The following is a 13446-nucleotide window of genomic DNA, read 5'->3' on the forward strand; positions in this document are numbered from 1 at the left end:
ATCAATTGCTCCCACTGGAAAATGATCGCTGCACTCTGCGACTCTCCTGTCTCACACACTAGCTTCCGGGACTCCAGGGCAGCGAGATGTCAGGACAGAGAAACTGTCGTAGAAACACCAGTTCGCAATAACTGGACCATAGAGTCTTCTGACACACTAGCCGTCAAGGTCAAATCACACAAAATATTTTTTATCTACTCAGTGAGCCGCATACAAATTCATGAGCGATAAGAGGCAATGTGCTAGACCCAATTGCCAGACGGTCCGCATTGTGCCTACCTCTGCCCTAAAGACTTCTATTGTCCTGCACCATTTTATAAAACCCTCTACATACAAATGTGTAATTTTACATTTTTGCTGCTGTCATGATAAAAAAGCCCCTCTCGGGGCACCAGGTCCTGTGAGACTCTACTAGCGCCGAGCGTCTTTTTAGCATCTTTTTTTGCCAAAAATGCATCTAAGTCACAATGTGATGCAACTAAGACGCACTAGCAGTCTGTGCTGATTCATTTGATAAGCGGCACTTGTATAAATGTGTACGTCTGAGTCTCTGAACCTGTATACGTAGTGCTACAATGTAGCGGCCGCAGCTTTTTTTCATTCCAAGTTCCGTTATGCTTCATATACAGACTCAGGTGCACACAGATATACAAGTGTTGCATACAAGGGCGTTTCTAGAGAGGAGGGGGCCCTTGTGCAGTCTCCGTCATGGGCCCACTCCTCTCCGTCCGGCGGCCGGCCGCGCACTTAGCGTCCGGCAGCGCAGCGGCCATCTTCCCTGAACTGCGCATGCGCAAATGATGGGAAAATGGCAGTGGAGGCCATTTTTTATAGCGCTGACACCTGCGCCAATGTGGGACTCCAGAGAGGTAAGTATAATATGGGTCCCTCCCTGGACCCAGGGGCCCGTGTGCCCCACACACCCTGCAGACATACGCCCCTGGTTGCATATCAAATTAATCTGCACAGTCTCCTGGTGAATCCTACTTGCATTGCTAGCAGAGTACAGATGTGTCTACATACATCTATCCTGCGTGCGCTACAAGTCACGCTACACAAAACTCAAGAGCTCCGTGGGACTCGGTAGCGCCGATCGTCTTTTTGTGTGACTTTTTACCTTCAAATGCATCTTATTCACAAAGCTATGCGAATATGTAGCACAAGCAGCTTCTGATATGAGGCATGCCTATGGTCTCTGTGTGTTTGTGGGTGTATCTGCAGGCGAAACTATACGTTACACTGTTACAGCTGCTGACACTGTAACGTAGCATTTTGCATGCAGATACACCCGCACTCGCTCACAGAATATAGGCATGCTGCATATCATTTTAATCAGCAGAAGCTGCTTGTGCTAGACTAGAAGGGCTGTTTAACGCACAAGGAGGCTAGATGTATGAGGACACATCTGTAGCACGGTGCCTGCCAGCTCACCCGCACCAGGCAAGTTGTGCTGCGTGGCGTATTGAGACTAGATATATGAGGACACATCTGTAGCTCCACCTGCTCTCCCCAACTTTACATCCTTTAAACATCTATTGAAGATCCACTTCCTTAAGGGCCTATTACTTCTTTCTCCGACTTCTCATCCTGTTCCCTTCACCTATATTATTATTATTACAGTATCATACGAAACTTCTATTGGACCAGTTTTAAACTATATCTCATCCAGTCCTCGCGTCTCCTTGTTCTTTTACATTGCAAGATTACAATTCTGTTTGTATTAAGCATGTAAGTCTAAATTTCTCTTAGAAATTTTTATAACTTAGTAATGATGATAAATGAAAGAGAACCCGTAATATGGTAGATAATACCTGTGTTACACAGACCTGAGCCCCTCAGCTTGGGGGGGAGCAGAGAAGAAAAAGCTCAGTTGTCTGCAAATGTGGGGACAGTGGGGGTCATTCAGATCCGCTCGCGAGCGGCAGGACGCTCGCAAGCGGGTCGATGTTCCCCACTGTGCATGCGCACGACGGAGGGAGCTCCGTCGTGCGCATGCGCGAGACCCCGGCGAGCGACGGGCTCACCATCGCTCCGGGTCTTGCACCAAAGGGGGCGTGCTGTCGATGTTGATTGACAGCACGCCCCCTTTGGTGGGCGTGCCGGGGGCGTGCCTGCCAGACGGAGGCGTTCCCATGGGAACGCCTACCATCTCAAGCCGGCCCCACTGACATCACTAGTGATGTCAGTGGGAGTGATTTTCGCAAGCCTGATGGTCGCGATGGTCAAGACCATCGTGAACATCATCATGGACGCTCGTTATAGCTGTGGGTGGTAACCCACAGCTATGCGAGCGTCCATGAGGACGCTCCAAAAAAAGGTAAGAGGGCCCTGATTCAGAGCGAGCGCTCTGGTCAGAGCGTTCAGCTCTGAATCAGGCCCAGTGTACGAGTTTCACCTGCGCTCTGCAGTACGCACACTCCGGGGCGGCTTCCTTCTTAGGTCACAGCTGCCCTGCATTGCTGGGCTCATGATACAAGTGATGCTGGATGGCAGCTGCCCAGTTGTGTGTACAGATTCATAGGGGTATATTTACTAAAGTGCAAGTTTATAGTAGTGGAGGTGCTGCCCATAGCAACCAATCAGATTCTAGCTATTATCTTTAAAATATGATAGCAACAAATCAGATTCTACATATAATTTATCTATGGGCAACACCTCCGCTTCTATAAACCTGCACTTTAGTACATATTTGTGCGGTAAGGTCAATGGCTGAGGAGGCACACATGGTGATGGGTCTGAGTGCTGGGAGTCTGTCTCACACCCTACTCAGTGTAACTCTCCCCTCACTACACTAAGCTTCAGTGTCCATTGATTCTCCTACTTGCATCACTGTGTCTTCTCTTGCTGCTGCTGATCTCTAAACACTGCAGTGCACTTCCTGGTCACATGACACATCCAAGGTGTCCATCAGTGCTCAAGGCACGCACCCAATACTCAGAGGCATGCCTCTATTAGCTCTCTTTCTGTGCAGCTTCCTGCCCGTGGTGTGGCCCCTCCCCAGCTCTGCAAGCAGTGTCTGTCTATACAGAAGTGAGGCTGAGCTGTTGCTGCCTCATCTCTTGTCTCCCTGCAGTCCCAGGGAGGTCCACAAAGCTGGTGAGTGTTAACTATAAAAATTATTACAATAAATAAAGAAGATGTTTATAGGTTATAAATATCTACTTTGTATTATTCTAATCATTTTATATAAAATCTCAGAAGTGTGATAGGGGGTACTCTGCCTCCCCTGCCTGCACATCCCTGACATATACCCCATACTGTGCCACTGCTTTTACATACAGGACATCTTTCTATGATCTCTCACCACAAGAGGAGCATAGAGAAGCTGCAGTTTTGTGTACTTACAATGTGACAGGTTTTCTCTAAGTACATGGAGTTTATCTTTGCAGGTGTTTGCAGGTCCGTTAGAACAGATGCAATCCAAAAGCAGCATGTTTTCCCTGTTATTCCTGGCAATCGGTGGTGTCTCTTTTGTGACATATTTCCTTCAGGTTAGTATTGCATGTATCTTTGCGCCTGGCCTGTTACAGATGAGGAGTGGGAATAATCACAGGAAAAATAAATACATTACGGGGCTGATTGCAGGTCAGGACATACAGTATCTTACATGTTTTCATAATGCACATTCTCCAGAGCTGAGCATACAAATCTATGGACATTGCAGTGGGATACGCATTGACAGTGCAGCACATATTATTAGTGTGTGCACCGCTGGAGGATCGTATCTAGCACTGACTATTGGGTGTGTCTACACCTGCTATTGGGCGTGTCTGCAACCGCTGGAGGGGTGTGTCTAGCACGGGCTATTGGGTGTGTCTACACCAGCTATTGGCCGCCTCTTTCACCGCTGGAGGGGCGTGTCTAGCACAATTTTACAATTAGTGTATGTGGGACAGAGTAAGAATGCCAAAAATGTGGGAGCACTGAATGGGAGGGGTACGTAGGATCAACTCGGACTATTTCGATCCCAGAATGCAGGTGCAGGCCTATAAACAAAGTTATAGAGGAACAATATAATAGAAACAGCGCTAGAAACAATGATAATAGTAAAAAGTATTAAACATAATTTAATATCATATGAGAAACAAAGTATAAATTAAAAGCTAAAAACAGCTGGCATGTGCAAAACAAGTAATAATGGACATAGATCTACCAATACAAGCTTCATATATTTATAGGTCTGAATGGACACTTGGGTACTAGAATACTCTGTACAGTTCTGGTAAATCAATGGGGTCCAGTGGAAAATGATTGTCCAGCTAATTAAAATGTCATTACTGGCTTATGGCAATAATGATGAGGATCCTAATTAGCGATGGTTCTGGTCCAACGCAAGTAATGGAATCCTTGGCCTGCAGTCCCGGTGATAAAGGTACTGGTATTCCAAATCCGGATAAAGGGCCTGATTCAGAGCCAGACGCAATTAGCGCTCGCTCGTTCAGAAAAAGGGGGTGGCTATTCAAATGAACCGTTCGCTCTTTGCGGTCTGTTCACGCCTCCATGTCTGAACGAGCGAACAAAACTTGCAGACGTTTATTTGAAAAATACGCCCCCCTGGCCGCTCGCATCATACGTCATGTCCGCTATTTATTAGATTAATCGAGTACATCGATCAGCGTATGAACTGCTCGCTATTCTTGTGGTTGGTTTTTCCTACCACTATATTGCGAGCAGTTTTGACTATAAACAAAACCAGGTGACGTGGTCAATGACGCTGCTGTATTAATTATGCACACCCATAAAACGCCCGTTTTGACCTTTAAGCCCGCCTGCGTTCTTAATTCCACTCCCCGTTTTCAAGCACCTTCCCCTGTTACCACCCACATACGCCTCATCCTGTCACTCAAAGTAGCAGGCATTCGCTATATAGCGAACAAACGTTTTTCGGCCGCACTGACTGGTTCGCGCATGCGTATTATAAACCGTAAGCATGCGCAGAAGTGCGAACATCGCTCGGAACGAGCGTACTGCCGCTTACGAGCGCCTCTGAATCAGGCCCAATGTCCCAAGTGAAGTAGGGGAAGCTTCCCATATAGTAACCCAGTGTCCAGGAGTAGCCACCGCTGACACTGTAACGTAGCGTTTTGCATGCAGATACACCCGCAGTCGCACACAGAATATAGGCATGGCGCATATCATGTTAATCAGCAGAAGCTGCTTGTGTCCTATTCACATCACTGTGTGAATAAGATGCATATGAAGGTAAAAAGTTGCACAAGAAGACGCTCAGCACTACGGAGGCACACGGAACTCCCGCGTTATGTGTAGCGCGACTTGTAGTACACGGAGGATAGAGGTAAGTGGACACATCTGTAGGGGAATACACGCATTTAATTTTCTGCACGCAGTGAGGGAGCAATTACGGCTGAAGTACATTCAGCTCTGACACTCCACGTTACAGGCACCTTTTCATGCATTTACAAACGCTTTACCAGTAATATCTACTGACCAGAATTCCTACTCCTAAAGCACACAATGAATGTATAACTGGGAATATGTTTCTGTAGCTGTTACTTCATTTTGCAGCCTAAAGAAAGTATCAGGGGGATGTTATATGTTATAGTGAGGTCACACGGTTGTCCCAATATTTTCATTTTAAAACTATTGGAGCCTTAGCTCATACTCACCACAAGTCAGCACCTGCATTGCCAAACTCTCCCAGGCGTGTCTGAGCCACAGCCGTGTTTCCTATAAAATCTAACATACATGACAGAGCAGTGCTAGAGCACACGGCGTGTGTCATCATTCCACTCAGCAGCTGGGAAACATTCGCAATATAATGATAAAGTGATAATAAATTACCTCTGCATAGTGTATAGAGCTTGGTAACTGTCTTGCCATTAAAAATAATCTAAAACATGTACACCATATCGGGGCATATTCACCAATATGTGCTTAAAGCCGCCTGAAAATTATATAATATGTGGGTTTGTATGAATGCTGGTCACTGGGTTTGTGTGGATGCTGGTCACTGGGGCTGTATGGATGCTGGTCACTGGGGCTGTATGGATGCTGGTCACTGGGGCTGTGTGGATCTGGTCACTGGGGCTGTGGATGCTGGTCACTGGGGCTGTGTGGATGATGGTCACTGGAATTGTATGGATGCTGGTCACTGGGTTTGTATGGATGCTGGTCACTGGGTTTGTATGGATGCTGGTCACTGGGGCTGTGTGGATGCTGGTCACTGGGGCTGTGTGGATGCTGGTCACTGGGGCTGTGTGGATGCTGGTCATTGGGGCTGTGTGGATGTTGGTCACTGGAGCTGTGTGGATGCTGGTTACTGGGGCTGTGTGGATGCTGGTCACTGGGGCTGTGTGGATGCTGGTCACTGGGGCTGTGTGGATGTTGGTCACTGGGGCTGTGTGGATGCTGGTTACTGGGGCTGTGTGGATGCTGGTTACTGGGGCTGTGTGGATGCTGGTCACTGAGGCTGTGTGGATGCTGGTCACTGGGGCTGTGTGGATGCTGGTCACTGAGGCTGTGTGGATGCTGGTCACCGGGTTTGTATGGATGCTGGTCACTGGGGCTGTGTGGATGCTGGTCACTGGGTTTGTATGGATGCTGGTCACTGGGGCTGTGTGGATGCTGGTCACTGGGGCTGTGTGGATGCTGGTCACTGGGGCTGTGTGGATGCTGGTCACTGGGTTTGTATGGATGCTGGTCACTGGGGCTGTGTGGATGCTGGTCACTGGGTTTGTATGGATGCTGGTCACTGGGTTTGTGTGGATGCTGGTCACTGGGGCTGTGTGGATGCTGGTCACTGGGGCTGTGTGGATGCTGGTCACTGGGGCTGTGTGGATGCTGGTCACTGGGGCTGTGTGGATGCTGGTCACTGAGGCTGTGTGGATGCTGGTCACCGGGTTTGTATGGATGCTGGTCACTGGGGCTGTGTGGATGCTGGTCACTGGGGCTGTGTGGATGCTGGTCACTGGGGCTGTGTGGATGCTGGTCACTGGGGCTGTGTGGATGTTGGTCACTGGGGCTGTGTGGATGCTGGTTACTGGGGCTGTGTGGATGCTGGTTACTGGGGCTGTGTGGATGCTGGTCACTGAGGCTGTGTGGATGCTGGTCACTGGGGCTGTGTGGATGCTGGTCACTGAGGCTGTGTGGATGCTGGTCATCGGGTTTGTATGGATGCTGGTCACTGGGGCTATGTGGATGCTGGTCACTGGGTTTGTATGGATGCTGGTCACTGGGTTTGTGTGGATGCTGGTCACTGGGGCTGTGTGGATGCTGGTCACTGGGGCTGTGTGGATGCTGGTCACTGGGGCTGTGTGGATGCTGGTAACTGGGTTTGTATGGATGCTGGTCACTGGGGCTGTGTGGATGCTGGTCACTGGGTTTGTATGGATGCTGGTCACTGGGTTTGTGTGGATGCTGGTCACTGGGGCTGTGTGGATGCTGGTCACTGGGGCTGTGTGGATGCTGGTCACTGGGGCTGTGTGGATGCTGGTCACTGAGGCTGTGTGGATGCTGGTCACCGGGTTTGTATGGATGCTGGTCACTGGGGCTGTGTGGATGCTGGTCACTGGGTTTGTATGGATGCTGGTCACTGGGTTTGTGTGGATGCTGGTCACTGGGGCTGTGTGGATGCTGGTCACTGGGGCTGTGTGGATGCTGGTCACTGGGGCTGTGTGGATGCTGGTCACTGGGGCTGTGTGGATGCTGGTAACTGGGTTTGTATGGATGCTGGTCACTGGGGCTGTGTGGATGCTGGTCACTGGGTTTGTATGGATGCTGGTCACTGGGTTTGTGTGGATGCTGGTCACTGGGGCTGTGTGGATGCTGGTCACTGGGGCTGTGTGGATGCTGGTCACTGGGGCTGTGTGAATGCTGGTCACTGGGGCTGTGTGAATGCTGGTCACTGGGGCTGTGTGGATGCTGGTCACTGGGGCTGTGTGAATGCTGGTCACTGGGGCTGTGTGAATACTGGTCACTGGGGCTGTGTGGATACTGGTCACTGGGGCTGTGAGGATGCTGGTCACTGGGGCTGTGTAGATGCTGGTCACTATGGCTGAATTATGTTAGTGACTTGATTATAATGAAAGAGGTTTCTAGGTGTCCAGTTACACTACTAAATAGATTGTTTCAATAAGGAGAAATAATTATATCCTATTGTAAAGAACGATAGAGTATGCTTGTGATATACAGAAAACTGTTACTAATATTAATAATAATTCCACATAGTCATTTGTAGTTGCATGCCCATTGAAATGATAAAAGCCATTGCAAAGACTTACACAGTATTTTTCATTTACTGTATAACAGGGATTCACATTTGGAAAAGCAGGAGAGATTCTCACAATGAGACTCAGACTGATGACCTTCAAAGCAATGTTAAGACAGGTAGAGTCATTTATCCATGTGCTGTATGTATGATAAAATATATTTATTTACACTTTAAGAAAATGTTTACACTAAAAGTTACAGCAATGGTTCCCAAACTGGGTGCCGTTACTCCGTGCGATAGGCAAAACCAATGCTGGTGGCTGCCAATTAAAAAAGAAGCTCAGCCCTGTCAACCACCACATAACTGAACCTAAGGGTGACATATGTATAAGGACAATTTACTTCATTTAATTTTCGCTGAATTTCTCAATAAGAAACTTTTGGCCCAGGGGCGCCGTGATTCAAAAAGTTTGGGAACCACTGAGTTACAGACAGTATGAAACTTGATTTCTTTAAGACCTCCTGATTATTTGCTGCATGGACTGACAGCATTCTATGTACTTTGTAATGTGCGAATACTTGTTGTAATCAGAGTCCAATCTGTTTTGACTTGTAATATGCTTTGTGTCAGATGGTTATGAAGCTGTGACCTATGTTTATGACAGTGTGTCTGTTACATTGCAGGAAATGGGCTGGTTTGATGACAAGAAGAACAGCACTGGGGCCTTAACCACGCGGCTTGCTACTGATGCCTCACAGGTCCAGGGGGTAGGTCATTTGCCGCCTGCTTCTATCTACACCTCCACTCTCATCATTTATTTTAGGAAGTGGACAAGTTTAATAAGTTCTAATAAGTTAAAATCAATATATTTATTTCATACAATAAAAACTTTTAAAAATAGATAAATAAATAACATTTTAATCCTGAGACGTAGTTTATCTATAATAACGGGGGACAGAGCAGTGGGATAATTTTGTGCAAGCAGCATTGCAGATTACGTTCACATAATAACTTTACTATTCTAGTATATAAGGAGTTGATACATTTGTGTCCTCGTACACCTTTGCTCTAAGCACGCTAAATCGCCACTCATGGAGTGCTGGGGTACTTGCGCTATTACAGCGACAAGCAACCTTATTTCAAAACATACCTCTGAAAATGGCAAGAAGCAACCAAACTACATAGCTAGGGTAAAGTGACCACTAGGGTTTACGGCAGTGGCATCCCTACCTTTTGATGCACCCACTCGGTGCGGGTAGCTTAACAGTGTGCGTGGCACCGCCGCGTGCCAGGAAATAGGGGGCCTGGCCTCACGACAAGGGGCCCGCATCCCCCGCACCTCCCTTGTGACGCCACTGGGTTACGGTATAAGTTGGAAATCCCGTGTAAAAAAAGGTTCTGATACGAGCGGCTGCAACTATTCCACCCACCATGTCCCTTTATGCTGAATCTGTGACTTTGTACATAGGTTGTACCAATTCCGTTGTAACAAAATTCGCAACGTAGAGTCTCCAGTGCACTGCGAGCGGCTTTGTATGCAATTATGATGTGACTAAGATGCAATATTTAGTGATATATTACACTGCGCTACTCGTGTCAGATCAACTTGCGTCGTATGCCGTAAAGACACTAGGGGGTAAATTTACTAAAGTGAGAGCTTTTAGAAGTGAGTTTTGAAAGTGATGTTGCCCATAGCAACCAATCAGATTCTAGCTATTATCTTCTAGAAGGTGCTAGTTAAATGTTAAGTAGAATCTGATTGGTTGCTATGGGCAATATCACTTTTAAAACTCACTTCTAAAAACTCTCACTTTAGTAAATTTACCCCTAGGTGTATGAGAACACATCTGTACTTAGTAACTACTATATTAGAGGAAAGCAATGAGCAGTGGTGAGTTAACCAGTATTCATTAATTGGGGTCTGACAGTACCAATACAGAGTTGTCTCTCCTAATGCCCCCTCTTATATAGTTAAAGCTTAGTAAATAATTACCTTGTTTGTTAGCAGTCCCTCATTGGATACAAGTAATGGCCTCTTCTGTTCTTGCATAGTAAATAACTACACATCTCATATCCCCTATGCTGTACTCATTTCCCCTTTGCTGGATACGTTCAGAGACACTCAGCGGTGACATTAAAGCGCGTTTCGCTATTGTGACTGAAGAACTTTAGGGGGTGAGAACCCGAGGCTGCTGCTGTCTTTGCCTAATGGCACATTCAAATATAACGTGGCAGTGTGGATGGCACTTAAAAACTTAATGCATTATTTACTAAATAAAGATTCTAATTATTTTTACCTGCTTATCTCTTACAGGCTACCGGATCCAGGCTGGCTTTGCTTTCTCAGAACATTGCAAACTTGGGCACCGCAGCTATAATATCTTTTATTTATGGGTGGCAATTAACCCTGCTCCTCTTGGTCATTGTGCCAGTCATCGCTGTCTCTTCTGTGCTTCAAATGAAAACATTTGCCGGGCATGCAAAGAAAGACAAGCAGGAACTGGAAGTGGCTGGAAAAGTGAGTTACATGTGGAAGAAAATCTGTCTCTGATGTTGGCTGTTTGGGGCCGTGATGGGTGAATATGCTCCACAATACACTCAGGGAAGATTTCCTAGTTACCCAGTTTATCACAAGAGCGGCAGCAGGCACTACATGTGGCCTTGATACATTGCGACATCCTGTGCTGGAGTGCAGTTATACTGAAATATTGCTTTTGAAAACAAATTGAACTTTAAAATGAATTGCACAGTAATTATGCAAAGAGAAAATGTATTAACTAGAAATCAGACCACTGGATGCACGGGGCCTGATTCAGAGCCGCTCGTAATCGGCTGCTCGTTCGCTCCGAGCGATGTTCGCACATCTGCGCATGCGTATGGGTTTTAGTACGCATGTGCGAACCAGTCAGTGCGGTCAAAAATCGTGTGCTCGCAAAATAGCGAATGCCTGCTAATTTGAGTGACAGAATGAGGCGTTTGTGGGTGGTAACAGGGGAAGGTGCTTGAAAACGGGGAGTGGAGATCCGAACGCAGGCGTACCAAACGGTCAAAACGGGCGTTTTAAGGGTGTGCATAATTAACAAAGCAGCGTCATCGACCACGTCACTTGGTTGTCTTTTAGCCTGAACTGTTCGCATGATTGCGGTAGGAAAATCCAACCACAAGCACTGCGAGCAGTTCATACGCCTTTCGATGTACTCGATTAATCTAATAAATAGCGGAGATGACGTAGGATGCGAGCGGCCAAGGGGCGTTTTTTCCAAAATAGTGAGCGCATGTTTCGTTCGCTCGTTCAGACATAGAGGCGTCAACAGACCGCAAAGAGCGAGCGCTTAATTTAAATAGCCAGCCCCTTTTTCTGAACGAGCGTCCGCAAATAACGTCCGGCTCTGAATCAGGCCCATAGTTCCATTGGAGTCTATGTCTGGTTTCTAATTTTACCTAAACAGGAAAACCACTCAAGCCTGATTTAGGGATGGACATTGCTGCATCCCGTCTTGCGCTTGTTGCTAGACTCGCAGCTGCGATATTATGCAAATACTATTATCAGCCTTCCCCTGTTGTAGTAGCTGGCATCTGAGTTTGTAGGCACTGAGACTCCCACTTACCGCGTCTCTGCACACTGCAACAACACCAGTGATTCTTGACACGCCACCAACACGTGCACTATCGACGCTTGCACTAACCCTGTGGCAGGTGCAGGGTCTGTCTGAACATGGCCTCTGTGGCTGCAGCTCTGCGCCTGAGAACACAGCCACTTTCACTGACACGTCCATGAGTCATTTTTTGCTCTCACTTCAGGCCACCAGCCCGAAAAACACCCCCCACATTGCCGCACCATTCTAATACCGTCTGTCTCAATTAGGGATGTGCAGGCTCGGTTCTACTCGGTTCCGTTCGTTTTTTTTTACCGAATCTTATTGGCTATCCAAAACTTGTGACAGCTGAAACCCAATAAGATTCGGGAAAAAAAAACGAACGGAACCGAGTAGAACCGAGCCTGCACATCCCTAGTCTCAATGGTAACATGATTTTTGTGCGCAAAGTCTGCATAACACATTCGCCGTAGGGGTTCTCAGGACAATTCCCATATCCATATTTGCAAATATCCGCATGAACATCAGCCTTGTGTGCGGATTGCGTGCGACTCTGATTAGGCACTATGTGGCTGATTCTGAATCGGATGGGAGCCCAAATACAGACACGACTCTCGGATGTCTGCAAAATGCGCATATTGTTACACCATAGAAAGCAATCACAGACTGCGCATACTGGGCCTGATTCAGACTCGCTCGCAAGCGCTTGAGCGCTCGCAAGCGGGTCGAAGGTGGCCTCTGCCCACTACAAAGGGGCGGCTGTCGATGTTGATCGACAGCTCGCCCCGTTTTGTAGGTGTGGCGGGGGAGTGGCTTCACAAACTGAGGTGTCCCAAGTGAACGCCTGCCGTTTGTGGGCGACCCCACTGACATCACCAGTGATGTCAGTGGGAGAGCTTACAGCTCTATTAGAGCCAGAAGCTCTCCGGGGCTTGCTGCCACGAGACCCTACCACAAGGGTCTCGTCGCAAGCCGCGATGGTCTTGACACACTGCGGACACACAGAACTGATCCACCTTGCAGAAGTGCCATGGGCGTGTAGGCCGTCTTTCATGCTTGTTTGGGGAGTTTGGACACAGATGGTCGCCTGTTTCTGACATATCTTTTCCACCCAGCATGGTCTGGATGTACTGTAAGTCCTGACACTAATGAAAATGGGTGTGGGAGCAGAATAACAGTGGTCTGAATGAAGATGGATGGGTATTGACTATAGATGCGCGGATACTTGCACTACGATAAGATAGCAAACAGATGACGCAGCCGGGCAGACAAGTGCCGCAGATGTGTCTGACCCAAGTCTGGCCCCATTAGTACAAGCAAATAGATACAGAAATTGGTTGTTGGAAAAAGTTTTCTTTGTACTGTGCCATAATACATTGGAAGGGTAGAAAGCATTGCTTGCTGAAGGGTCATTCCATGTCAGTTCACCCAGCCCATGACACCCACGACTCAGATTTTCATGAAACTTTGTACACTTGATCAGGGGCGGATCTAGACTTTTGTATTAGGGGGGGCGAGTTAATGATTAATTCCGCCCCCCCGACACCCCCTCTTTTTTTCATACTTACCTCTCCGATGTGGTAGCGCTGCTGAAAACGACTGGAAAATGCCCGCCGCGCTATTTTCCAAGTGTTTTGTGCATGCACAGTAGGAAATCGCTGGGAAAATGGCTGCCGTGTC

The 13446-nt window shown here is 47.6% G+C and overlaps 1 protein-coding gene across 1 annotated transcript in view; it reads left to right on the forward strand.

Annotated features, from left to right (window-relative positions):
• Nucleotides 1-13446, forward strand: part of LOC148517484 (ATP-dependent translocase ABCB1-like) — a 121354-nt gene that overhangs the window by 81888 nt on the left and 26020 nt on the right. The window contains exons 18-21 of the mRNA XM_088478661.1: nucleotides 3390-3491; nucleotides 8269-8346; nucleotides 8854-8937; nucleotides 10485-10688. Of these exons, the coding sequence (XP_088334787.1) occupies nucleotides 3390-3491; nucleotides 8269-8346; nucleotides 8854-8937; nucleotides 10485-10688 (468 nt within the window). The remainder of the gene's footprint in view (nucleotides 1-3389; nucleotides 3492-8268; nucleotides 8347-8853; nucleotides 8938-10484; nucleotides 10689-13446) is intronic.

Source organism: Taudactylus pleione, unplaced genomic scaffold, assembly GCF_031769625.1.
Source record: "Taudactylus pleione unplaced genomic scaffold, aTauple2 ptg000216l, whole genome shotgun sequence".
NCBI lineage: Eukaryota > Metazoa > Chordata > Amphibia > Anura > Myobatrachidae > Taudactylus > Taudactylus pleione.